The sequence below is a fragment of the Kogia breviceps genome, chromosome 1 (genome assembly GCF_026419965.1).
Source record: "Kogia breviceps isolate mKogBre1 chromosome 1, mKogBre1 haplotype 1, whole genome shotgun sequence".
NCBI lineage: Eukaryota > Metazoa > Chordata > Mammalia > Artiodactyla > Physeteridae > Kogia > Kogia breviceps.
This window is the reverse complement of record NC_081310.1, coordinates 163,841,634-163,867,300: the sequence shown is the minus strand read 5'-3', so window position 1 is coordinate 163,867,300 and position 25,667 is coordinate 163,841,634. Positions and strand designations below refer to the sequence as shown.

The following is a 25,667-nucleotide window of genomic DNA, read 5'->3' as shown; positions in this document are numbered from 1 at the left end:
CTGAAATGACCAAATAGTTACTTTGCTTTTGGGGATCGCTCTTTTCCTTCATTATCTATGTTACATCCAGATAAATTTGGTCCCACACACACCCACATATAACTCTCCCCACCCCTCTCTGCAGTTGGGAGGGCAGTTGCTTAGTGAGGGCACCCTGGTCTCTTGGCCTCTTTTACTTCCCAGAGGGGTGCAGCCAGGGATGAAGCCCAGGCCTCGGAGGCCACACACCTGGTTCCAGTCCCTCTTCTGCCCTGATCTGCTGTGTGGCCCTCAGCAAGTTTCTGCATCTCTCCGAGCCTCTGGATGGTGCCCAACATTTCCCCTCCCCCACCCCGCAGCCTTCATGGCCTCCCTCAGAGAAAGTCCACCGGACTCACCATGTCCCTGGTCAGGGTACTCTTGGAGAAGTCACAGTGTCCTCCCTCCATAGCCATCCAGCCGGCCTTGGGCCACCTCACCCCGGACAGTAAGATCACCTGGAGCAAGAGCGGTCAGAGGAAACTCAAAGACAAGGCAGGAGAACCCCTACCCGCAAGGCTGGGAATAAACAGCGTTTTCCAATCCCTGATGGCAACAGGGTGGGGAGAGGAGGTGAGGAGGGTGGAGAGGAGGGGGAACTTCTGGGAGTGAGAAGGTGAGGGGCTAAGTCAGCACTGAAGCAAGGCTGAGAGATGGTGGGAAGGGGCCAGGAGCTTGTGGGGGATTTGGGGAGCGGTTGGGGGGCAGGAGCTGATGGGGGAGGGGGCCCCCAACAGGTGGTGCTACCCCAGCTAGGGGAGAAGGAACTCGCGCGGGGCAACTAAGAGGGTGTGTGTGTGTGGGGTGGACGCTTTGGGGTGGTCGGAGAGGGCCAGGAATCCACAGGGCTATCTTTGAGCGGTGAGGGCCAGCAGCCGGGTGGAGGGAGGGGACAGAGCAGGTAGCTGCCCCGCGCTGGGGCTGGGGGCGGGGGAAGGGCTCTTTAAGCGGCGGCCGCGCTAATAACCTGTCCAGGAGATGGCTCGTGGCAAATTGCTTTGTTAGTCTTGTCAGCGCGGCCGGGGCCGCCGTCAGCGCGCGCCATGGATCACGATGATGAATCGCTGCGGATCGCGCAGATGCGGGCGGCCCGCGGCCCTGCCCGGGGCTGGGGCTGGGGGTGGGGGTGGGGGTGGGGTGGGGGGCGGGGCCGCGGGGGGCCGGGCCGCCGCCGCCATTAACTCTCGAATTAGCTCTAAGCCGCCCACCCCGAGCCACTGCCCGGGGGAGCGCCAGCCGTGGGGGCGGGAGCGGGCCAGGATGGGGAGTGGCACCGGGGCCCCCACCCCGCCAACCCCGACCCCGGATGAGGCCTCCGAATCCCGGCAGATCCGGACGCAGAGAGTGGGCCTCCGGGAAGGAGCGCAGGGCGGCACGGTCTCCAGCCTCCGCGGCGAGCCTCCGACATCGCAGCCGGGTGTTCCCGCAATTCGAGGGTATCCTCTGCCCGTCTGGGGCGCCTAGAGAGTGGCCGCATCCGGACATCCCGCCCCTCCCCTCTGGTGCTGAGTGGGCCTCTCTTTCAGAGTGTGTGTACGTGCGGGGGATTAGGGGGGTTGGGTTTGGCATTGCTGCTCTAAACCGAGTCCAGAAATGGCAGGGCTAGGGTCTGCCCTGGGACTTTCGGAGAACCTCGGATTCTCACTCAGTTCCCAGATCTTTTTGCACAGACATCTGGCATGCGGGGGTCTCGGTTTCCAGGCTGCCCGAAGCCCTGTGAGCACCCGCTTTTCCAAAGTTCCTAAGTTAACCCCTCCCTTGCCTACCCACCACCTTGGTCCAATTTAGAAACATCTCCCCACACACCCATGCCACAGCCCACAAAGGCACAGTCTGCATCCATATGTTACATATTTAAACCTGTACACATATATGTTACATACAAATATAGGAATATATACCTGCAACTACAACATACGCATAACTCACGGGATAATGAATACACGCAAACACACAACACCTCCCAAAATGCACGGCTGCCTCCACTCCCAGCCCCAGTAGCCCCCAGAAAGTCTATTGGGGGCGGGTCCCCAACCAGTCTGGGATGCCTTCCTTTTAAGCCCTTTGAAGGTGTCAGCTACAGCCCTGGGGCGGTAGGTGGGGAGGCTCCAGGAACAGGCTAGGGAGGGAGGCCCTGAATCATTTCCATTTCTTAGCTCCTGTCTAGACGGTGGCACCTGCGGAATCATTTTGGTAAATCAGTAAAACCCACCCACATTGTGGCATGCCAAGCTCTCCACCACCCCAGACCTCCCCAAAGACACCTTCCCCTTAGCCCTCCTACGCTGTTTTCCTCTCTGACTTTCTGTCCCAGCACATGCCAGGGATTTTGTGCACCCCTCCCCATAAGAATCCACAATCAACTCAGAGCCCAGCACTTTGCCACCATGTCTCTGGAAGTGCACGGGGTGGGAGTGTGAATGAGCAGCCAATAGTGTCCCCTTGTGTGGAGGACCAGTGTGTATCTATCGTGAGGCTCTAGGCATACTGGCCCCCCAGCCACCACCTCCAGACCTCTAGGACTGGGACAGCTGGCACTGGCCAGGGCCTGGGTAGCAGGCAAACAAGGGTTTCCCCAGCTGGGCCCAGAGTCTGTGTGGCAGACACATCCCTTCAAAGAGCAGGTGCCTAGCTGAGCCCCATGACCCACTGCCTGGAGCCCTCAGTAGCCCTCAGCTCACCAGCAGAACCTGTGCTCTCCCTAACAGTCTGCTTCCCAAGTCTAGGCCTGGCCCCAAGTCAGGCCTAGGCAGGGTTGGAGTCCTCACCCCCAAGTCTGCCCAGCAGCCCCTGTCTTGTCTGAGGAGGGTACTAAGGAGGGATAGGTTGGAGTTGGGTTCCTGGGCAAAGAAAGATGATGCTCCCTCCTGTTGGAAGGGGAGACCCAATTGCAGCCAGGATTCCTCTTGTGGGGAGTGCGCTCAGCAAACCCCCCCTGGGACTACCAAGTAGGGATGGCTAGGGGCAGGGAGGGACTCCATATCTGTGCTACCATGGGAGGGACTTTGGTGACCCCCCCCATCTGTGTGTCTCTAAATGTGACCCTCTGCACGTGCACCTGTATCCAAGTCTGTGTGTGTGACTGAGTGACTAGTGTGCATAGGGGGTCATAATTTTCTCGAGTATGATCTGTGTGCGTGTGTTCATGTGTGGAGGGCAGCCAGCTGGGGGCGCAGCGTCCCACCATTTCTCCAGCGTGTGGACTGAGCACCTGGCTGCTGTTCCGGATTACCTAGGCCAAAAAGTCAGCCTGGGCTCCCCTTCCTTTCCCTTCCCTTCCCTCTTCTCCTCTCCCCTCCCTCACAGGGCCAGATCCCTGAAGGGAAATTAAAAGGTTATTTAAAGCCCCCGCCTCCACCTTTCTTGTCCCTTTAAATGGAGCCTAAACGGTTTTGCTTTGGCAGAAGAAATCTTTTCTGGAGCTTGGGGGTGGGGGATCCTGGTGGGAGGGAAGGGTCTAAACGGCCTAATCCTCTTACCGCCCCCTCCTCTCCCCTCCCTTCTGAGGCCCACCGCTCCCCGCCCCCCTCTGAGGCACTCAGTCCCTAACTCTGCCTGGGGATCGACCCTCAAATCTGTCTGTGGCCCCTCCTGGCCTGCCCAGGCCCAAATTCCTGACCTCCTCCACCCAGGCCAGGACTCTAAAATCTACTGGCAGCATCGGTCAGTCAGTACCTCCTGCTTCTCCATGCCTTTGCCCCTAAGGAAACAGCCAGCTTCCAGGAGCTAGACCCAGAAACATCACAGACCAGAGGGAATACCAGAACCAGGGTCCAGCTGCCCAACCCCGAGCGTAAAACCACGTGCCTGCCGTGTCCGTCCTGCACTCAGACACCTGGATTCACAACCACATTTGAACTCACAGTTGCACAAGGATTGGTTATACACACAAAAAGGACTTATGGCCATATGAGGCTCTGCAGTTACACGTGGACTTGTGGTCACGGGAGCATGGGTCACAAGGACACACTCCACATGTGACTCACAGTCGTCACTACCACTGTGCCTAAAGGCAGGCCACACAGAATCCCACTAAACAGGGACACACACCATACGCACCCCACACCCTGCCCACCCTTGGCCAAGCACCTCTACATAGAGCAGCCACACACAGAGCTTCAGTACAGTCCTTTGCCACTCCAGCCCCACCAGCAGTGTGGGCGTTAACCTGCCCCTCTGGCACACAGACACCTTTCAGGAGGCCAGCCTTCATCATTGCCAGGCCCCAGAGCCAGCTGGAGAACACGTCTTCCTGTGAACAGGTCCTGCTTGGAGGGAGTGGGGCACTGGTAGGAACGGGGAGGATCCCAGGCCCGAGGTTTTCCCCACGTAGGCCAGGCAGCAGGTGTCTGTCCCCCTTGAGACAGGTGCGTGTGCTTCGTGTGAAGCTGATTTCCAGGCCAGCAGCCTCTCCAAGAGGCCTCCAACTGCCAGACAGGTGACCGGCTGCTAGGAGCGCCCTGCTGTGTATGGGCTGAGTGTGTGTGGGGTGAGCTCTGACGGCTGGTGATGGGATGGTGTGGTGGCACTGGGCTGACAGGGCTGCGGGTGGTGTGGGACTGTTAGGGAGTGTGTGTGTGTGTGTGTGTGTGTGTGTGTGTGTGTGTGTGTGTGTAGCTCTGGACCGATCTCAAAGAGGGACGGTGGGCGTGGGAGTCAGTCAGGGCGCTCCCACGCCATCGCTTGCTGACCCTGGTGCTAAGCGCCCAGCTGCGGGTGAGGCTTTGGGAGGGGACGGTTTCTCAAGACCCACCTCGCCCTAGGGATTGGCCTATGGCTTCTGCAGACCCGAGAGAGGCAGAGATCCGGGGACCGGGAGGTCGAGATACGGAGATTCGGAGGAAGTGACGGACGCTGATCGGGCCCACAGACCCACGGACTGTCGAACCCGGGCAGCCTAGGCCGAGAGCCGCTCTGCCTCACCGGCGGGGCGGGGCGGGGGCGGGAGAGGCGCGTGATTGGCAGCCACCCGGGCCATTAGGGAGCGCGTGGGCCCGCGCGGGGCGCCCGGGAAACGCCGTTTAAAACTCCAGCCCCCGCCAAGGCGCGCGTAGATGGCAGCGGCGGCGGCGGCGGCGCGGGCCGGGGAGACCAGGTGCGAGCGGGCGGGGCCGGCAGGACCGAGACGGGACGGGGAGGACGCAGGCCGAGAGCTCTGGGGACCGTCACCCTTCTAGTGGTCCTGCAATCCCGGACCCGCTAGGAGGACCGGAAAGTTTGCTTGGGGCCAGGGATTTGGAGACAGACAAACAGATTGCGTAGGGACAGAGGAAGGAGGAAAAGGCCAGGGAGACAAGAGTCTGGGAGAGACCGGGAGACAAGCAGGGTGAGACGGAGGGAGGGATACCAGGGCTGACAACGGAGTCAGAGAGAGGGTGCAGACCAAGGAGCCAGAAAGAGCGCAGAACTCGAAATTCCGAGGCAGAAAGAGAGGAGAGCCTTGGGCAGAAACGCGCCGAGGCAGAGACGGAAGCCTTGGCCCGCGGAGACGCAGGCACCCGCAGAGAAAGCTTCGGATCCGTCACGGTTTTGCCTCATTTGGAAGATATTACTTCGCCCCTGAAAAAAAAATACAAAAAAGGTTTGGATATTAAGCGGAGACAAATCTTTCTCAGTTTGGAGGGGGCGGGGAGGAGGTGGCCGGGGGTAATGCGGAACAGATGCGGCCCCGGGCTTCGCGGAGCCCGGGGCCGGGGCTGGGGAGGGGATGCGGCCCGCAGCCCAGGACCCCGCCCTGGGAGGGCAGGGGCCGCCCGTGCCTCCCCAGCTTCCGCATCCACGCCGCCCGGCGAACCCCACGGTGACCCGGGCATTACCCGGGGTCTCGCATTGGTCCGGCCCGCGCAGCTTCGGCTCAAACTCCACCGGCTGCGAGTGAGCCTTTTCTCTCGGGATTGCGATTCTGCACGAATTCTCCGGTCGGGGGTGGTTCAGCGCTCAGCCAGCTTCTGTCCTCGTAAATGCACCCTCGGGCTGGAGTTCCCCAGGTGGGAGTTTGGGACGCAACGGGCCTAGACCCCTGGAATTCGTTTTGCCTCCCGCGGCCTCTGGCGTGGGTCGGGTGAGCTGCGTGTGGAACCGCAAGGCTGGGGCCAGCCCCTGGCGCCTCTTCATGGTGCTTCGGGTGGAGCGGTCAAGGGAGTGGGGGCACTGCCAGGGACTCTCCTCTCTGGGCTCCTAAACCGGGTAGCTGTGACCCGCTTCTGGACGGGGACAAGCGGTGTCCCGGACTCTGCCGGCTGAACTTTCTCGTCCATCACAAGTTTCCGGGCTCTGAGCCGCGGCAGCCCTGGTGGTGCGCGTAGGGGGCCCGAGCGGAACCTCTCCTCCTCCAAATTCGTCCCGGATCTGGGGCCCGAACTTTCTCTGATTCCGATGTGTGTGTGTGTGTGTGTGTGTGTGTGTGTGTGTGTGTGTGTGTGTGTGTGTTCCTCATGCTCGTGATTTGTCTGATGAGGGAGTCCGGGATTGGGGGGTGGGAGGAGGCCGGGATCCGCGCTCTTTCTGCCCTTTTTCCGTGTTTCGAATCCCCCAAGCAGGGAGCCCGCGAAGCCGCCTGCGCAGCCTCAGGGCCAGTCCGCCCAGGGCGCGGGACGATCTTTTTCCTTTTAGAAAAGTCTGCAGAGGCAAGGGGTCGATCGGGCTAGTGCTGGTTTTCTAAGGCGGCTCCGGGTTAAGGACGTCGGGGAGAGAGGATGGCTTTACTGCCTCGATCGGCCTTGCGTGTTGGGGGGTGGGGGGGTACTGTTGGCCTCACGGCGGCTGTTTGCGCCGCAGCCACGAAATTGTGCTGTTCCCAGTTTGCAGCCGCGACGGCCGGGTGACCGGGTCTTTCTCACTCGAGCTCGGGATCCTGTGCGCTGCAGGCGGGTTGGCCGGGCCTGGCCTCTAACTAGGAGGTCCTGTCGCCTATTAGTTTTAGGTGGGGTGGAGTGAGAGTTGTTTTCAATTTTGCAGGGATTCGTGTTTCACTTCTCTTCATCCTCAGTCTTTCCCCCAAAGAGAAGGCAGCCTGACCAAAGGGTCGGTGAATTTAGTCTCTACCTCCCCTCTCTGCAAACCAGCTGTGCTAATGTTTGTGTAGGCGGTCAGAAAAAAATCGAATTTGCTGCCCAGTGAGAGCAAATTATCCGGACAACTGGCTCAAATCTCTCCTCCGTGGCCGGGGTAGTTACAGTCTTTGGACAAGAGGCAGAGAGAATCGCTACTCAGGATGGGGGTAAACACCTTCCCCCACCCCCTCGGACCTTACGGGCTCCAACTCCTGCTGCGACGCGGGAACCTGTGCTGCCAGCAGCACAGACCCCACGTAGAAAGTGGAACAGAAGGGCAAAAGTGCAGAGGAGTAGAAACCCGCCCTGGGCGAAGGCAACCTCGAAGGTGAGCACCCAGGCCTCCGATGGGCTCCACCCGACCTCAGGCTGGTGAGTCAACTTCAAGGGCGATGGGTGAGTTTTTGGAGGACCCCTGCACTAGTCCCCACCACTTTCACACGCAGAATCCTGTGTATCTCGAAATTGGAGCCCATTCTCTGCTCTGATGCAAACATAACTTGCTCTGGAGACCCAGCCCCGCAAAGCCCCTCACACGCAGCTTAGTGGATCTTTAGGAAACAAAAGTTTTCAGAGGACCCCGAGCTGACAGTACTCTGGCCCTCTCAGGCCTGGAATGGGGGATCAGCACACTGCCCTCCCCTCCGAGCCCGCTGCCCTGAAACCTGGGTTCTGAGGGAATGCCCGATTGAGCTTGGTGATTAGAGCACTTGGACTTGCCCTAGGTTGCAGAACCTGACCTAGGGGCAGAGACCCCTCCCTCCCCAATCTCTGAGCTAGTCCTGTACACCCACACATTTTGGGGCCATCCAGATGGACAGACACATAGGGATACACACACATACACACGCTGACCGCAACACAGAGTCAGAGGCATGGGTTAGAGTTACCTGGGCTATGGGTGGCTCACTCAGACACATACAGGTCAGAAGTCACACAAGTAGAGGAACACACACATAGGGGCACACAGGCAGATCTGCTGGACACATAGAACTCCTTAGACAGGCACCAAATACACAGGTTAAACGCACACGGACACTCACGCATGTCACACAAGACACCCCCAGGGCACCCACCGAGTCCAAACAGCGCCACTTCTCCCCCTCACCCGGTTCAGCCTAAGGGTCCCCCGGCCCACAGCTCCCGCCCCGCCTCTGCTCCCCTGATTCCCACCACTAGCCTGGGGCTTCAATGCTCACTCTGCTGCTTACTCCCACTGTCAGGTCTCTGGTCCTTGAGGAGCTAACCCCCACTTCCCCCTCGTTCCCAGTCCCCCCCACCCCCACCCCCCAGTCCCGCTCGGCCGCCCCGCGGTACCCATGTAAATGACAGCAATAAATATCTAATCAAGGCCCCAGGCGACGACTCTCGTCGCCCGCCAAAGCCCATTACCGAGCAGGCGGGCGGGTTAGGGAGGGGTGCTGGGGGGGACGGTGAGTGGTAAACCGAGCATGTGGTCCGTTCTGGACCTTCGTTCTGCACTGAGTACCCATCATCTCTGACCTTGGGCGAATCATTGCTCCTCTCTGCGCCTCAGTTTCCCCTTGGGTAAGACGGGTGCTGAGCTGGGCTCTCCGTTATCCTGGCCTGCTCTCCCACCATCCGGCAATCTCTCTTTCCGCTTAGTCACCTCTCTGTTCTTCGGACAACTTATTTGACTCGGCCCAGTGCTGCCAAATGGGCGGACATCCCAGCTCGCAAAGACCGAGGATCTCAGCTCTGGCCCCGCCTGTTCTTCCAAGTTTAGCTGGGTTTCCAGCAGCGGCAGCGGCAGTGGCGGGGAGAGTCCCCTGGATCTGCGGTCACCAGGCCGGAGTGCATTTCCCAGACGGGGTTACTTCTTGAGACCAGTCTACCGCCACTGCAGGCGCTGCTTCAGTGTGTCCCAGGTCACTGGAGCCCACTGGGTCTCACGGCCCCTTCCAGCCCCCATGGCTCTGTGCACCAGAGTTGTTTGCTTCCCCATGGCCGCGCGTCCCTGTATCTATCCGTACTTCTGTCCGAGCACGGGGGCATCCGGGGTCTCTTAGTTAGCAAGACACACCCCTCCAGCAGCCCGAGGCCCGCACCTGTGCCAGGAGCAGGGACTTGCTGTCCCTGTTTCTGGCCTGGCCAGGTCTGGGCCTGGATGATCCTGGGGCAGCCCAGCTGGTCCCTGCGGGACTCCAGGCTGGGGCAAACCCGGCGAGTGAGGCCACCTCCTCCGTGCGGGTGTGAGGCAGCAATGCTGGTGGCCTACCCAGCCCTGCTCCACTCCAGCTCGGTCCAGGTCCAGGTCTCCTCGGTCTTCTCTGGCTCTCTAGCTGCATCTCTACTGGAAAGGAAGAGGAGAATCAAGCAATTATCCTGACAGTTCGATTCCCAGGGCCTGCGGTCAGACCTCCCCCGAGCCAGCCTGTCCTCCAGAGCAAATGCTGGATGGGATTCGAGAAAAAACAACAAAAATTGGCCTGTCTCATTTTCTCATCCTTCCCCCGCTGCATTTCCCTGCCTTAAAAAAAAAAAAAAAATTAACTCCAGCAGCCTGATTTCTTTGCACTCCCCCAACATTGAGCACCTCAGAAAAACTGAGAACAGTATGGGGAAGGGCCTCCCTCAGTCTCGGCCCATTAGCCTGCGGGGGGCTAATTACCCCAATTAGCAGCTGATTTATAATTAATGGCTCGGACCGGGGGATAATTGGATGTTAATGGATAACAGTTTGTGTAGGGAACTAAGCGTCTGGGCTCCTCAAGAGGGCACCGGGGGCGGGGTCTGTCCTGAGACCCACCCAGAACTCTGGAGATCTCTGCGCTGGCACTCCTCTTCCTTCCCCCTCTGTTTTCCTATCCCTAAGCCAAGAGGCTAGGTGAGAATCTCCTTTGAGAAACTGATGAGTTCTAGGTGCCTGGAGGCCAGCACCCCATCTGACCGGACCCTTGCAAAGCCACACACCCTGAAGCCCACCATCTGAGGTCCTTGGCTTCAACTTTAGGACCACTTTGGGGGCCCTCAGCTGAGCTGGAAGGGGGATGCTGGAGATTCTGGACCTCGACACCACATGGATCAAGCAGTGTGGGGTTAATGGTAGCAATGTGTGAGTCATGGTGCCTGTATCAAATGCCACTGGGGGGTGGGGCATGGCCAAGACGAGAGCAGTGGCCAGGGCTTGGTATGGGACAGGGTCAGGGCTCAGTCTGTGGCAAAGTCAGGGCCGAAGGAAGCTATGGCCAGGAGGTGGCTTGGCTTCCGGTGGTGACATGGGGTCTTGCCTGCTGGGTAGGGCAGGGCAGGCAGGTGAGGAGACTCTGGGCCTTGGCTCCCTCAGTTCTGGGTTTTGCTGCCCTTCTCACATCTCCCAGAGCTTCACCCAGGGCATTTGACCATCTGACCATTCTGCTAGAATTTGAGCCCCTGGAGCTGGAACTCACTGCATTACCCCAGAGTTCATTGCCTGACAACTCTATTTTTACTTGTGGGATGAATGTCTCATGTCTCCTGTGCTGGGTAGTGAGTACTTGTTCTGGAGCCAGACCCTGCCTGGCAGGAGCCCCGGATTGGTGAGGTTAAGGGCTCTTGGTGAGCACTGAGTTCACGCTTTGGAGTTAGACTCCATGGATACCATCTTGGCTAAGTTGAGTAGCTGTGTGGCTTTGGGCAAGTGGCTTTCTGTCTCTGGCTTGCAGCTTGCTTACCAGTCAAATGGGATGAGATTGTTGTTGTGAGGATTAAATGAGATGCTGCCTGTCTCAGGATGGCTGGTAAAAAATAGTTATTATGATATCTTGGGTGAAGGGCAGGCAAATGGGCAACTGCAGTTTGGTGAGGTAATGCTGTGATGGAGAGTTCAAGAAGTCACCTGACCCAGCCTGGCCTATCAGGGGAGGCTTCCTGGAGAAGGGGGTGTGTAAGCCTAGTGTGAGGGATCAGGAGTTCTTCACGTAATGCTTGTGGAGGGACAGTGTTCCCAGAGGAGGAGGCATGGCGATTGTGGGGAGCTGTGTCTCGGTGGGTGGGAGGATGCTGGTGCAGAGGGTTAGGAGGGAGCAGGGTGGGGAAGTGGAAATGACAAATATGTGTGTCTCTAGAATGTGTCCTTGGCTGTTCTCTGTGGTTTTGCTGGCCATATCGAGTCGCTGAATTGTTGGCGCCCTGGCTCACCCTCCTGGGAAGTGAGGCATGGCTGAAGGGAATCTAGTGCCTGGCAAGGGGAGAAAGAGGCTGGTTCCTGGGCTTTCTGCACTTTTACGTGCCTGACACTGATAGTGGAGATTCAAGGAGCTTGGAGGGTTTCGCAGTGACCTGAGAGTTGATCTGGAAGATACACAATATCTGAGAGGGAGCAGCTGGGTGTATCCTCATCTCAGGTCTGCCCTTAGCCCTGGCGCCTGCAGGGTTCTTGGTCAGGGTAAGGTCGCGGTTTCGGTGTCCTCTTATATCATAAACTCCCATTGCTGATTCCTGGCAACTCAGAACAGATGTGGGAATAGGGGTGCTTATTGGGATGGCAGCTCAGGCTTTCCAGTTCCCAAACAGGTCAGCCAAGGGTGACTCACCTTCTTTGAGCCTCAATTCCTCATCTGTAAAGTGGGAATAATAATAGTACCTCCCTCAGAGAGTTGGGGTAAGAAATTAATGAGGTTACCATGGTTGAGTATCTGGCATGTTCTGGGCACAGAGCTTCTCTTAAAGTCCTGTAAACTAACACAACATTGTAAATCAACTATACTTTAATTAATTAATTAATTATTCTGGCTGGGGCGTAGCTTGCAGGATCATCTTAGTTCCCTGACCAGGGACTGAAAGCAGGCCCCGGCAGTGAAAGCGCTGAGTCCTAACCACTGGATGGCCAGGGAATTCCCAACTGTACTTTAATTTTTAAAAATGTTTTGAATTAAAAAAAAAATGCTGTACCCACTAACTCAGAGCTGGAAGGCATCTGGGTCATCTTGGTCGGCTACCCCCTACCCACTCACACACATTCGTGTGCACACACGCACACACACACAAAGGCCTCTCTCCTCCTCAGCTTCCTCAGGTGGCTGGCTGACGCTGGGTTACACACTTCCCCCGACCAACCAAAATTTCTCTCCCTTCTGGGGCAGCCGTTGGGTCAGTGTTGTAACAGAAGAGGTTAGGGATGGTAGGGCCCTAGCCAGGGTCAGTAGCAGCCTGGGGTTGGGGCAGGAGCCCTGGTCTGGAGCTCCCAGGTTCATGTGTTCATGTTCTTCTATCTGCCTAGCTAAAGTCTTTTGGTCTCCAAACTACTCGATAGGAGGACAGGCAGCAGGGGCCTCTTCCCCCCAGAGGGTCACTGGGGAGCCTCCAGGGCTGAAGGGGTGGCAGCATTTCTCAGGGCAGGAAGTCCAGGGCAGCAGGCCCCCTAGAGTCCCTCCCAGTGCTGTTGGCACCCAGGGCTAGTCCTCACCAGGGCCTAGCTCTCGGTCACACACTGGAAATAAATACCAGGTAGATCGTCGGCAACCAGGGTTCCTGTTCCGCCTCTACCCCCTGGTAACTGTGGGGCCTCGGGCAGGTGACTTTACCTCTCTCAGCCTCAGTTTTCTCACTCCTATAGTGGGGGTAATAAGTCCTACCTGGTAGGGTTGTGTTGATGCTTGTTAACGTGAGCAGAAGAGGGTTTGGCTCATGGTAAATGTTCAATAAAAGGTAGCTGTCGGGGCTTCCCTGGTGGCTCAATGGTTAGGGATCCGCCTGCCGATGCAGGGGACACGGGTTCGAGCCCTGGTCCGGGAAGACCTCACATGCCGTGGAGCATCTAAGCCCGTGTGCCACAACTACTGAGCCTATGCTCTAGAGCCCGCGAGCCACAACTACTGAAGCCCGCGCACCTAGAGCCCGTGCTCCGCAACAAGAGAAGCCACCGCAATCAGAAGCCCGCGCACCGCAACAAATAGTAGCCCCCGCTCGCCGCAACTAGAGAAAGCCCATGAGCAGCAGCGAAGACCCAATGCAGCCAAAAATAAAATAAAATAAAATAAATTTTTTAAAAAAAGGTAGCTGTTATTGGTAGTGAGATAATGTGTCTGACCATGCTTGGAACAGAGGAGGCAGATTGCTCAGAGAATTTTGGTTCTTCCCCTCCTGCATTCTTTCCTTTCCTTTAAACAAAGTTGTTCTGCCTGGTTCTCCACTGTGCATGGGAATGAGAAGAATTGGAGGGGGAATTAAAAGTTCAGAAAAGGAGAGGAAGAGGAGAAGAGAGATGGGGTAGGCCTGTGGGCGGCTGAGCCGGGTGTGGCCGAAGGAAGGGTCCACTTTCCTTTTAGTCAAAGATGCCTTACATGTGGTTTCCTAGCAGTGCTGCCGTTAATTTATAAAAAATGCCGCCTAATAAAATTCTGCTTGATTCTTCGATTGGCTGGGCATTAGGCCGCAGCCAGCAGCGACGCGGGGACATAACGGATGCATTTGCAGATTTGGAAAATTAAAGCCATCTATATGGTGCCTGTGGTGGGACATCCGCCGATCTGCTTGCTTAATGAAATATAAAGATTCTTTTAACCAATGTAAGCACAATTCGACAGCTTGTGAAACACGGCCGCTCCATGATGGATGGCTCTCCTGGCTTGCCAGGAATTGCGGGGCGGCACCTTTTAAATATATAATTGATTCTGTTTGGAGTGTGCAGTGGGCTGAGCCCATGCACGGCCCAGCCTGGGGCCAGGGGTGCAGGTCCCTGTTTAGAGGCTCCAACTAGCCCTGCAGGACTCCAGCCTGGGAGGCTCTCGGCCTCCCCCTAGGACCCACAGCACTCAGAACTGGATGTGGATGGGGCTCTAGCCGCTGGGCCTGGCTGAGGACCCCAGGGGGCAGGTCTGGGCTGCCCCTTGGCTGGAAAAGTACCTACTGGGCAGGGTTCCCCCCAGTCCCAGACTTATAGTCCTGCGGAGAGAGGAGGTGGTGGTACCAGGGCCCGAGGACCATACTGGGCTGTGCTGGCCCTGCCTCCCCTACCATCTCTTAGCTGGAGAGTCTTCCTCATGCATGCAAGATTTATTCTTTACTAAGCACTGGCTGTGTACCAGGCTCTGTGCTAGGTGGTACAGAAACCCAAAATGGGTAAAACAAATCTATTTATTTTCTCTGTGTTGATCTGCCTTGCTCTCTGCATCAACTCCATCTCTTTGCTTTTTTTTTTTTTTTCTTTCTTTCTCTTTGTGTTTCTCTTTCAGACCCTGTTCAGGGCCACATGACTTCTGAGGGTACCATTTAGCGTACGTTCCTCTGGTCATACACACACACACACGTTTACACACACCAGCCCACAGACATATAGATAACCACAGACACCCACCTAAACACAGATGCACACACAGTCGTGTGCCTGGTCACAGTCGGGCTGCGTACACACATGGCCACACGTGATCACTGAAATGAGCTGCAGGCCTGTGGCTGTGTGGTACCACATCTGTGCAGCTTGGATGGTAAGCAGCATCATCAGTCAGGGGCCCCTCTGTGGCCTCAGAGGAGACCTGGGGCCCTGATGTCCATCTGGAGAAGGAAGAGAGTGTGAGGCTGGTGAGAGAGGCGCTCAGCTGGGAGGATTCAGGCTTGCAGAGCCTCATCTCACAACATACACACGCTCACATGTGCACACACGTGCATGTATGAGCACACACACTGGGGGAAGGTGCTTTTTCTCTGCTGTTGTCCTATTGCCTTGGATCAAACCAGAGATGCTAGAAGTCAGGGAACGGAACGTGCCGGAGTAAGAACCTGTGAGTGGGGTTAGGAAACACCAGCTGGTGGGAGGAATATCACCTCACCTGTGGAAACTTGTTCTACCATTTCCTAGCTGCGTGGCCTTTAACAAATTATCCAATCATTCTCACCTTCCATTTCCACATCTGTGAGATGGGGCTAATAACAGTCCCTACCTCCTAGGGCGTTGGGAGGATGGATGGGGATGTCTGATGTATCTGGGACACTTAACAAATAGTTGTTATTATTAATTCATTCATCCTATCTTCATCTCCTAAGCCCTGCCTCTGTGCCAGACCCTGCGACTGGGCTGAGGTAGGGAATCCACAAATGCATGAGATACACTTTCTGACCTCAAGGAGCTCAGTCTAGTGGGGGAGGTAGAAGTATCATCACACTACTCTGGTCCGGGGCTAGAATTAAGAAAAGCCACGTAAAGTGCTTTGTGTGGTGCCTCGTTCAGTGTGTTCAGTAAATGGTAGCTGTTGTTACCATCATTTCTATGACCTGAGCTTAGTTATGTGCAGCCTGAAGAGGGGAGAGATGCCTTCTCAGGGGCGAGTGGGGAGTACCCCACTTCTGAGGAGTAGGTGTCAGCTGAGTAGCCTTGTCAGGTCAGGGGGAGGAAGGGCAATGATGTTTCAGGTGGAGGCCCAGCAGGAGCAAAGGCGTGAAAGTGACACGTGAGAGTGGCAGGTAATCTGGTATTGCTGGGTACCAGGGAGGGGGAGGACATCAGGCTGGAGGGGAGGGGTGCGCAGACGCCAGACTGTGAAGGTTCTGGAGGCCGTCAGAGGGCCAGTGGGCTGGGGCGGTTTTGGGGCCGAGAGAGGCACCGCTTCTGGCGTCCGTTAGTAAAGACTTGGCGTGCATCAAAAACTGTGAGGTCAGCGATATTAAGTCAATTAAAACGTCACTTACCACATTAACAACAGTGGAGTTTTAAGGTCACAAAGCCCCTGAGTTTGGTGGGGAGGGGCATTCCAGCCCAACCGGTGTGGGGGATGAATAAAATTACTTCTAAGCTCTGTACCCTCTTCCCCACATGGCCCCTGTGACACGTTTGGGAGCCTGGCTCCATCCCCACATCCCTTGGAACACAAAGATAACCCTCCCCCCACCCCCACCCTCAAAATTGAAAGAAAGAAGGAATATAAACGTGAAGATCACCTGTAATCCCATCTGCTATCTCCCAGAGATAACCTCTGTTAACATTTCAGAGTATAACCTTCCGGACTTTTTTCCTATGCATATTTATACATACATTACAGAAATGGGATCACATCATGCATACTGTTACCTATTTCTTCCACTCAACAGTATATTGTGAGCATCAGCACATACAGATACACATCATTGTTTTAAACTGTGGCACTGTCTTGCATTGCGGGCACGACTGTTCCCTCATTTACTGAACTAATCCTCTCTTGATGGACAGTGAGCATTCCAATTGTTTGCCATCATAAGCAAAGCTATCATAAATATTCCTATATCCATATCTCTGCATACTTGAAGGATAAATTTCTAGAAATGGAATTGTTGAGTCCAATGATGCTCTCTCTAAAGGCTTTTGATGCAGGGAGTAAAGAGCTCTTTTGTCAGTGAGGTAGGAGAAGGACCATTTCCTACTCCCCTCAATAACCCCGGGTAATAATTTTTCTTCATATTTGCTAATTTGATTGGTGAAATTCTTATTTTATTGTTTCTATTTTTATTTCTTTGGTGACAAGGAAGGCTGAGCATTTTTTGGTCATATGTCAGACAGCTATTTGTTTTTCTTCCGTAATAAGTTGTCCCCGGAATTCCCTAGTGGCCAGTGGTTAACACTCTATGCTCTTACCGCCAAGGGCCCGGGTTCAGTCACTGGTCGGGGAACGAAGATCCCACCAGTGTGGCGCGGCCAGAACCAACCAACCAACCAAAGTTGTCTCTGCATTTACTTAGCCCATCTTTTATTAAGGTGACCATCTTTTTGTTTCTATATAAGAGATCTTTGTATGTTATGGGTATTCTCTTTTATTTTTATTTGTGCTATTTTTTTAGTCAATTTTCTATGTTATGTATGGTAAATATTTTCCCAGGTTTTGTGTTTGCCTTTTAGATTTGTTTATGGTACATTCTGTTATACAAATGCTTAAACACTTTATGTCGCCGTGTCCATCACTCTTTTCTCTTAGATCTCTGCCTTTGGGGTCACGTTTACGGTACATAGAGTGGAATTCTGTAAGTAAGTGTTATTGGTAGGTGTCATGTGTGAGTGTCGACTCAGAAATCTGTAAATCCAGCCCTCAGCTCCCAACTTGTATATCCAGCTACCAATTTAACATTCTTTGTTTCTTTTTCTTTTTTTTGGCCACACCGTATGGCTTTCAGGATCTTAGTTCCCCGACCAGGGATTGAACCCGTGCCCCCTGCAATGGAAGCACGGAGTTTTAACCACTGGACTGCCAGGGAAGTCCCCCCAACTTAACATTCTTACTTGGAAGTCAGATCCGTATTTCACACTTACCATGTCCCCCAAAAGCCGTGATTTCCATTCCCCCACTTCTACTTCCCAGAGCCGCTTCTTCCCTAGAGCTCCCGATTCAGGAAAAGACCCATCTTCACTCAGTGGCTCAGGCCAAAAACTAGAGTAATCTTTTTTTGCCCTCTTTTCCTCACATTTTATAACTGACCTATCAGCAGTCATGTCAATTCTACCTTCAAACTACGTCCTGATTCTGACCACTTCTCCCCCCTCCACCTGTACCACCCTAGTGGAAGGCATCTCGGTCTCTGGCCTTGGCTTATGCATTGGCCTGGTCTCTTCGCTTCTCTTCTTGACCCTCTGCAGTCTGTTCTCCATACAGCAGCTGAAGTGAGCTTTTAACAACAAATCATCATGGTCCTCACCTATTCAAGACCATCCAGGAGCTTCCCATCACACTCAGGATAGAATTCAAACTCCTTACAATGGGCCATGAAGCCCCCTGGGATCTGGACCCCTCCTCTCCCTCCCACCGCACCTCCCCCACGTGCCCCCTCCCGCTCTGTGCTCAAGCTACTCTGGTTTCCTTGCTGTTTCACACACACACCAAGCTTATTCATGCCTCAGGGCCTTTGTCCTTGCTGCTCCTTCTGCCTGGAAAATCTGCCCCCCACCCCGCCCAGTCCCCCGACCCCTGAGATTCACACGGCTTACTTCAAATATCATAGTGCCCTTTCCTGACCACATGTTCTAAAACAGCCTCACCTTTCCTCTTGTTATGCTCTTCCTCTGCCTTATTTTTCTTCAGAGCACTTACTCCTGTCTGACTTTATTACATAGGTTTATTTGTTGTTTTATAGCCTTCCTCCCTTGGAAGGTAAATTTCATGAAGGCAAGGACTTTGGTACTTAGTATGTCAGTGCTTAATGAATATTTGTTGAATGAATATGTGTAATACATGAATGTGTATGAGTATCATGTTTGTGTGTAGATACATCTGCTGCGTGGATAGGTATCTGTGAGAACATCTATGTGTGGAACTGTGGAAGTAATGACATTGTGTTTGTGAATGTTGATGAATTTGTGTGCAGATTTGACTGCTTATGTGAATGCTTTGCTGAGAATGTCTGCGTATGTGTATTTGTGCATGAACCGTGTGTATGCCCGTGTGTGCACGTATGTGCTGTGGATGTTTGGTGATGTGTCCACTTCAGTGAGGGTGGGGAGCTGAGACATCTGGACACATTCTTCCTCTTATCAAATGGACCACATTCCAAAAGTGACGTTTCAGGCCGATACATGGGGGGCACTCAGATGGGGACTGCAAGGGTCTGGAGGAGCCCTGGGGCTGGTGGGGCCCCGGCAGCCTCATGCTGATGTGAGCCATCTCAGCAGAAGGGATGTGCTCTCTGATGCACTGGCCACCAAAGAATGAGGCTGAAGCAATGTGGGGCAGAGCAGACCCTGGACAGGCTGTGTGGCCTCAACGTGTCACTGCTCTTTCTCCAAGCCTCAGTCGACTCATTGGTAAATGGGGTTCATTGCTCTTGGCCTGCTTGCTTCTTGGGAATACGGTGAGAATAGAGGGAGGCAATAGCAGTGTGTGTATGACAGTCATAGTAACAGTGTTCTTAAAGCTGTGCAGCATATGAGGGTTGTAATCCACTATATCATCAGAGCGAATGCCTCAGTGTTCCCGGGCCAGCTCTGGACTTGGCCCCGTGTGAGCCTCAGTGGCTGTTTGTTGAATAAATAATAGGTGTTGAGCAAAACAATGGTGTGCAAGTGAGTAAGTGCCTGGGTGATTAAATGAAGAGATGACTGCATGAAGCAGCAAACGGACTGATGAATCCTAATGACTAACAGGTTTGAGCACACGCTGCGTGCCAGACCCTATTGTAAAGGCTTCTCTTAATCCATTAAACAACCTCATGAGATAAGTACCATTACTAACCCCATTTTGCAGATGAAGAAACTGAAGGTCAGAGAAGTTAAGTGACTTACTCAAAGCTACAAAGTTCCCAGGTGGCAGAGTGGAGATTCCAGCCCAGGCAGGTTGACTCCAGAGCCCAGAGCACTAAACCCTACACAAGTCCTGCTGCGTGAATCAATGAATGAGTGGGTGAATGAATAAATACATGCAGGAGCCCTCTTGCTCTTAGCTGTGGGCAAGGCAGGCCACTTTTCGATGGGGAAAAGAATCTCTCAGGGGTGAGGTGGGCATCCAAGGTCCAGACCTTGGGTGGTGTCTCTGCCAGGGTAGAGTGTTACCACATGGCCTCACTCACATCCCCTCCCTCTCCCTGGTCTGCAGGCACATGCCGCGATGCAGCACTACGGGGTGAACGGGTACTCGTTGCACGCCATGAACTCGCTCAGCGCCATGTACAACCTGCACCAGCAGGCGGCCCAGCAGGCCCAGCATGCCCCCGACTACCGGCCCTCGGTGCACGCGCTTACCCTGGCTGAGCGGCTGGCTGGTAAGGGCCGTTTGTGGGGACGGGGGCTGGGGGGTGGAGGAGAGATCTGGGGGAAGAGGCTCTGGAAGGTGAAGACAGGAGGGAGTACTGGGAACGTTTACTCTGGGAGACTCAGAAAGACCCAGGTCACTTAATAACACAGGGAGATGTCAATTCAAAAATCTATGTGTGAGTGTCCAGAGAACCCTTGTTTGCCAGCACTGTGCTGGGCCCTGGAGCTGCCCTATGCCTTCAGATTCCCTTAACCACCCTGTGAGGGACGGATTCATTAGCCTCTCTCACAGGTGGAGAGACTGAGGTAGGAGGTAAGGGACTAGCCCAGAGCATTCCAGCTAGGAAGTGGCTGGAGTGCCCAGGGAGTCCCATCTGTAACAGCTCCCATGTTTTGATCACTGATTGTATGCCAGGCACTGTGTGAGGCGCTCTCTCTCTCTCTCTCTGTCTCTGTGTCTAACCATTCAACTCCAGTAAAGGGAGGCTATTATCTGCATTTTATGGACAAGGAAATAGAGGCTCAGAGAGGTTAACTCTAGGCAGGGCTGGGGTAGGAGATTAGAATGTGACATTATGGCTAAAAATCTGAGCTTTGAAGTTACAGACTTGCAGTCATTGTAGGGTCTGCCCACTCACCTCTCTTCTCTGAGCCTCAGCTTCCCCCTTTATAAACAGGGCAATGGTGGCGCCCATCCCATAGGATGGTTGGGATGTTATTTGAGATAACATACTCAAGGTATTCAGTAGGGGCTGGTAGGTGCTCGGAGGAAATTATTACCCAGGTCCCAGGGGAAGTGCACATGAGGGAGCTGCAGCCTGGTTCCCCCTCTCCCAGTTCAACTGATTGTTGCCCTGCCCTGGCAGCCCCTCAGTGAGCATGGGAAGGGTTTGATGGCATAGGTGGAGAACGTGATTTCCTGGGAGGTGAAGCCACCCGCCCCATCCTGTCCCAGGCCAAACCTCAAGCAGCTGGTGAATTGCTCTGGCCCTGGGCCAGGTGGTCCTCAGAGGGCTTTAGGGCACTCCCGGGGAGATCAGGTGCCCAGAGACGCATGAGAGGGCACCGCAGGAAGAATGTGTCCAGGATCAAATGGTGGGACAGACCAGAGAAGCGTGATCAGCTGATGCAGTCAGGGAGGGCTTCCTGGAGGCCATGGAGCAGGAGTCAGGCCTTAATAGGGCAAGGAAGGGGGACAAGCGTGAGTAAAGGCACAGAAATGGGATGGGATATGAGGCCTGGCTAGGGGTTCCGGCCTGGCAGGGAGGGTGAGGCAGCCGATTCTACTCCTGTAGACCCTGTCAGGCTCTGGGAAGGGCTCAGTGGATAAAATGGGGCCCCTGGTCACCTTCTGTAGATTAGCATGGGGTCATCAGTCTCCAGTAGGGGAATGTGGGTGCAGTCCTGCCCGGGCTATGGCTGCTTCTCTGGTTTGGAGTGAATTCCCTGTGCCCAAGCTGGTGGTGACATTTGATCCTTACCATGTTCCGGGGCTCAGAGAGGAAGAGTCAGGGACAGAGGCTCACCTCTGCTGGTGGGGACAGAGGAAGTGGAGTATTCGGTGCTCCCACCAATTCTCTAATTTTAAGAAGGAGGGATATGAGCTCCAGGTGGGCCTTTGTGTGGAGGCCTCGCCTTCCAGCAGGAGGTTTTGCTGATGGTACAGAGAGCCTGGCCTCCCAGGCTGTGACAGCCTCCCACCTTTGTAGCCCCTGGAGCCAGCAGCAGAAGGCTGAGCTGTTGCTCCCACACCCAGTGTTCTACTGAGAGGGGTCCTCACTCCTTCCCCTCCCACAGCGTGACCAGCAAGAGCTCAGGGCTCGGTCCAGGCTGGGATTAGTGCCAGTTTGTAAGAGGTTCAGGGCTCCCTCTTGACACTGAAAAAGGAGCAGCCCAAAGTCTGAGGCTTCCTGGATACCCAGTTGCCTCCTATCTCCTCGGTTAGAGTGTGGCGTTGACTCCCCAGTCCCTGGAGTGCAGGGGAAGGACCTTGGCAGCCCTGTGCATAGGTTGACACAGCTCGGGTTCCCTTCAGCATAGATAGTCCAGGGTCCACTTATGGGTGTTGGTAGGTGGGGAGAGAGAGGTTAACTGTCCATCCTGCAGGGACTGGTCAAGCAGAAGGGTTGGAGGATAGACAGCAACCCCAGACAGACATCTATGCTGGGAGGTTCATGTTCCCAGCACGTGGGCAGGACTGTGGAATCTGTGGTCCACCAGGCCTGTCTCCCCTCCAAGCCTGTGGTGGTTAGTACCTGCTCTCTTTGTCCTTCCGTCCTGGAGGAAGCAGCTAGAAGGGTCAAGACCACACGCAACGAGGCTTTCCTGTGTTCTGAGGGCCCTGCCAGAGCCAGGCTTTCTGTCGAGGAGACATAAGAGCAGGAGCCTCAGGTCCTGCCATCGGAGATTCATAGGCCAACTGGGGCGATGAGATTCATACCCAGAGGACATAGGATCAAGTGCCAGTGAATTCCATCTACTCAGTCAGACCTCTCCTAACTGTACCTTGCAGATAAGTCATGGCCTGGCTTCTCATGGTCGGGACAGTATTTTGTTGGTATCTAGAATCTAAGGGTCATAGGCTATTAGAAGCTTTGTGACATGGACTTCCAAATTATTAGCATCATGTACTCTCAGAATATTATACCCTTATTATTCTGGGACTTTAAGGATTTTAGGGCAATGCCCACCCACCTACCTACCCACCCACCCCAAACCAAATAAGGAAGATCCCCCTCAGTCATATTCCTGACAGCCATTCATAGAGATGACTTAGACCTCAGTGGTCCTGATAGTGAATGATGGGGTGGAGCGATCTTGAAAATCCAGCCACATGGAGAGGAGATGGGTGATTTCCAAGGGGGAGGGACCAGGATCTAGCTCTGGCAGGACCACAGTGGGTCAGAGCAGGGTAAGATTCAAAATCTATTTCCCATAATTAAATGGGCCCCCTCTCCTTGCCCTCCAACGGCTGTACATTTCAAGACATCATCTTGGAGGCCCGCTATGGCTCCCAGCACCGCAAACAGCGTCGCAGCCGCACGGCGTTCACCGCCCAGCAGCTTGAGGCCCTGGAAAAGACCTTCCAGAAGACTCACTACCCGGATGTGGTGATGCGTGAGAGGCTGGCCATGTGCACCAACCTACCTGAGGCCCGGGTACAGGTAGGACCCAGCTTCTCTAGCTAGACCTTGCAGGCAAGCACCAGCCCATCAATCTGGCTTCCTGCTGTCCAAGAGCCAGCACTTCAGCCCTCAGTGCCAAACTGCAACTGGTATCTCCATGAATGCCTTCGGTGACAGGGAGGGTGGGTTGGAAAGGGTTGTGGGTGTGTGTTTCCTACAGGGCGGGGGCAGCCTTGTCACTCACACTCCCTCCGGGAGCACACCCTACACCACAGCTCTGCTGCTTCCCCTCCCACTCCTGCGGCTCCTCGCCCTGTTCCCAGGTGTGGTTCAAGAACCGCAGGGCCAAGTTCCGGAAGAAGCAGCGCAGCCTGCAGAAAGAGCAGCTCCAGAAGCAGAAGGAGGCTGAGGGCTCCCACGGGGAAGGAAAGACTGAGGCCCTGACTCCAGACACCCAGCTGGAGACTGACCAGCCCCCCAGCCTGCCCAGCGGCGACCCCCCTGCTGAGCTTCACCTGAGCCTCTCTGAGCAGTCGGCCAGTGAGTCAGCTGCCGAAGACCAGCCAGACCGGGAGGAAGACCCCCGGGCAGGGGCTGCAGATCCCAAAACTGAGAAGATCCCTGGGTCTGAGAGCAAGGGGCTGGGCTGCAAGAGGGGCAGCCCCAAGGCAGGTGAGGTTCAGCAGCAGCTGTGGGTGGGCCGGGGCCCAGCCTAGGGAGAACCACCAGGTCTAGTCGCACGGGGACCTGGCTACACGAGGGGGGGTCAGAGCAGTGATAGAGTTAGCCTTTGTGGCACTGGACCTGACCCAGAGAAAGGAATTGGCCATAGCAGGCCTGTTCCAGGTGGTCACCCTTTAGTTGCTAAATCCTGGAAAGGTCCAGGGAATTCAGGGGGTTGGGGGAGAGGCTGTGTGGCAGGGGAGGGGTACTTGGGGAGCTCAGGGCAAAAGCTATTTATCAACCATTATGGAGATTTTTCAGTATTTTAACAGCCAGTACAGATGTACCAGTGCATACTGGGTGAGTACCATATGGGTACCAGCGAGTCCCACATGCAGCAGAGACTCAGAGCTGTGTTTCTGATGGAACAGAGCTCTGGCAGGAGGCATAGCTCAGACACAAACCCTGGGATCAGGCAGGGAATGGATGGGGCTGTGAGCTGAGAGCTGGAGGGGAAGGGGAGGTGACCACCCTTGAAAAGAAAAGGAGTCTTTGGGTGGAACATTTCTGTACTACCTGATTTGCTTAGGGCTCAGCCATTCCCCATGTCAATCTGTGATTCTGTTCTGACGATTTCAAGAGTAAATAAAACTCTTTTGTTCCACCAAAACCAAACAACAACAACAAAAAAAAAAAAAAAAAAAAGAAAGGAAAAAAGAAAAGAAAAGGAGTCTCCCTAAGAAGGGGGCCTTGGCAGAGTCTGGTGCTCCTCCAGGAAGCTTGGGTCCCTCCCTCCCAGGATTCTAGGGGATGCTTCTGGGGGATGCTCAGCCCTGGCTGAGATGGGTGGATATGGTTTCAGCCAAAGCCTGTCTTGTCTGCAGGTCCAAGGGGGTGGCAAGGCCGAGGGAACCCCTCCTGGCAGACCAGTGCCCTGCCCTGAGTCCTCGATTCTTGGTTCTCTGCTTGCAGATTCCCCGGGCAGCCTGGCCCTGGCCCCTGCGGCCCCCGGGAGCGGCCTCCTGGGCCCCTCCCACTCTTACTCCTCATCCCCACTGAGCCTCTTCCGTCTTCAGGAGCAATTCCGCCAGCACATGGCCGCCACCAACAACCTGGTGCACTACTCTTCCTTCGAAGTTGGGGGCCCGGCCCCTGCTGCTGCTGCGGCTGCCGCCGCCGCCGTGCCCTACCTGGGCGTCAACATGGCCCCTCTGGGCTCACTGCACTGCCAGTCCTACTACCAGTCGCTGTCAGCGGCCGCTGCTGCCCACCAGGGCGTATGGGGGTCTCCACTGCTGCCCGCACCCCCGGCAGGCCTGGCACCTGCCTCGGCTGCCCTGAACAGTAAAACCACGAGCATCGAGAACCTGCGGCTTCGGGCCAAGCAGCACGCGGCCTCCCTGGGACTCGATACGCTGCCCAACTGACTGCTGGCCTCCCACCCAGCCAGGGCTCTTGGGTGCCCCCAGCCCAGCCCCATGGTTATCCCAATATGGCTCTCAGGGAGTTAACTCCAGGAGCCCAGGGATCCTGGAGCCTTGGAGTCCTGCTTCCTGTCCCTCTCCCCCTCCCCCCACCAGAGCTCCAGCCCTCGGTGAAGCCCACACCTACGCCCTCTGCATGGCCCTGCTTGGATCCCACGGAGGCTGAATGGGGAGGAGGTGAGAGGCTGGTGGCCCCAGCTTTCAGTGAGAGGCTCTCTCGCTGGCTAGATCCCCACCTCAGCGTCACCTCCTCCCATCCCTCCCTTCCTCCCGTTCCGTCCCTAGTAAGTTTGTGTGTGGAATGTGAGATATGTAAAGATATATTTTCAGGCACCTGCCTGCCCCAGGCCCCCTGCCCTGCTCCATCTCTTCTCTGCTGCTCCTGCCTCCACCTGCAGCTTCCACATCTCACTCTGGCCTTCCCTTCTCTCTCTCTCTCTCTCTCTCTCTCTCTCTCTCTGTCTCCCCTTTCCTTCTTCCCTGACCGCTCTCTCCCTGTCTCTGTCCAGTTCCCCACCCCTTCTCTCCCCAGCCTCTGTCTCCCCCACTCTGGATCTTCCCCCATGTCTCTCCTCCCTGCCCGTGCTTTCTTTCTTTGGTGCTGGCTGTGTTGGTGTTGTCAATTCCCAAGCTATGTTGTGTTTGGGGTTGTGGCTTTTTAGTTTTAGTAATTTTGCTTCTT

General features: G+C 55.3%; 1 protein-coding gene and 1 long non-coding RNA gene across 2 annotated transcripts; one reads left to right on the top strand and one right to left on the bottom strand.

The window, feature by feature from the left end:
- Positions 1–408: 408 nt before the first annotated feature.
- Positions 409–8,679, bottom strand: LOC136792283 (uncharacterized). The gene is made up of 3 exons (XR_010835878.1): positions 8,574–8,679; positions 5,366–5,577; positions 409–476 (listed from the first exon to the last, which is right to left on the bottom strand). It is a non-coding gene; the product is annotated as an uncharacterized lncRNA (long non-coding RNA).
- On the top strand, positions 5,542–25,424 carry DMBX1 (diencephalon/mesencephalon homeobox 1). Its single transcript, XM_059043157.2, has 5 exons — positions 5,542–5,599; positions 19,556–19,721; positions 22,699–22,877; positions 23,162–23,510; positions 24,474–25,424. The coding sequence occupies exons 2-5, from the start codon at positions 19,568–19,570 to the stop codon at positions 24,926–24,928; spliced, it is 1,137 nt and encodes a 378-aa protein (XP_058899140.1). The 5' UTR covers positions 5,542–5,599; positions 19,556–19,567; the 3' UTR covers positions 24,929–25,424.
- Positions 25,425–25,667: the final 243 nt, after the last annotated feature.

Excerpts from the sequence above, each read along its gene's own strand:
- DMBX1 (XM_059043157.2), top strand. The coding sequence starts at position 19,568 with ATGCAGCACTACGGGGTGAACGGGTACTCGTTGCACGCCATGAACTCG. Across the intron at positions 22,878-23,161 it reads TACCTGAGGCCCGGGTACAG|GTGTGGTTCAAGAACCGCAG; the intron begins GTAGGACCCAGC and ends CCCTGTTCCCAG. Across the intron at positions 23,511-24,473 it reads GAGGGGCAGCCCCAAGGCAG|ATTCCCCGGGCAGCCTGGCC; the intron begins GTGAGGTTCAGC and ends CTCTGCTTGCAG.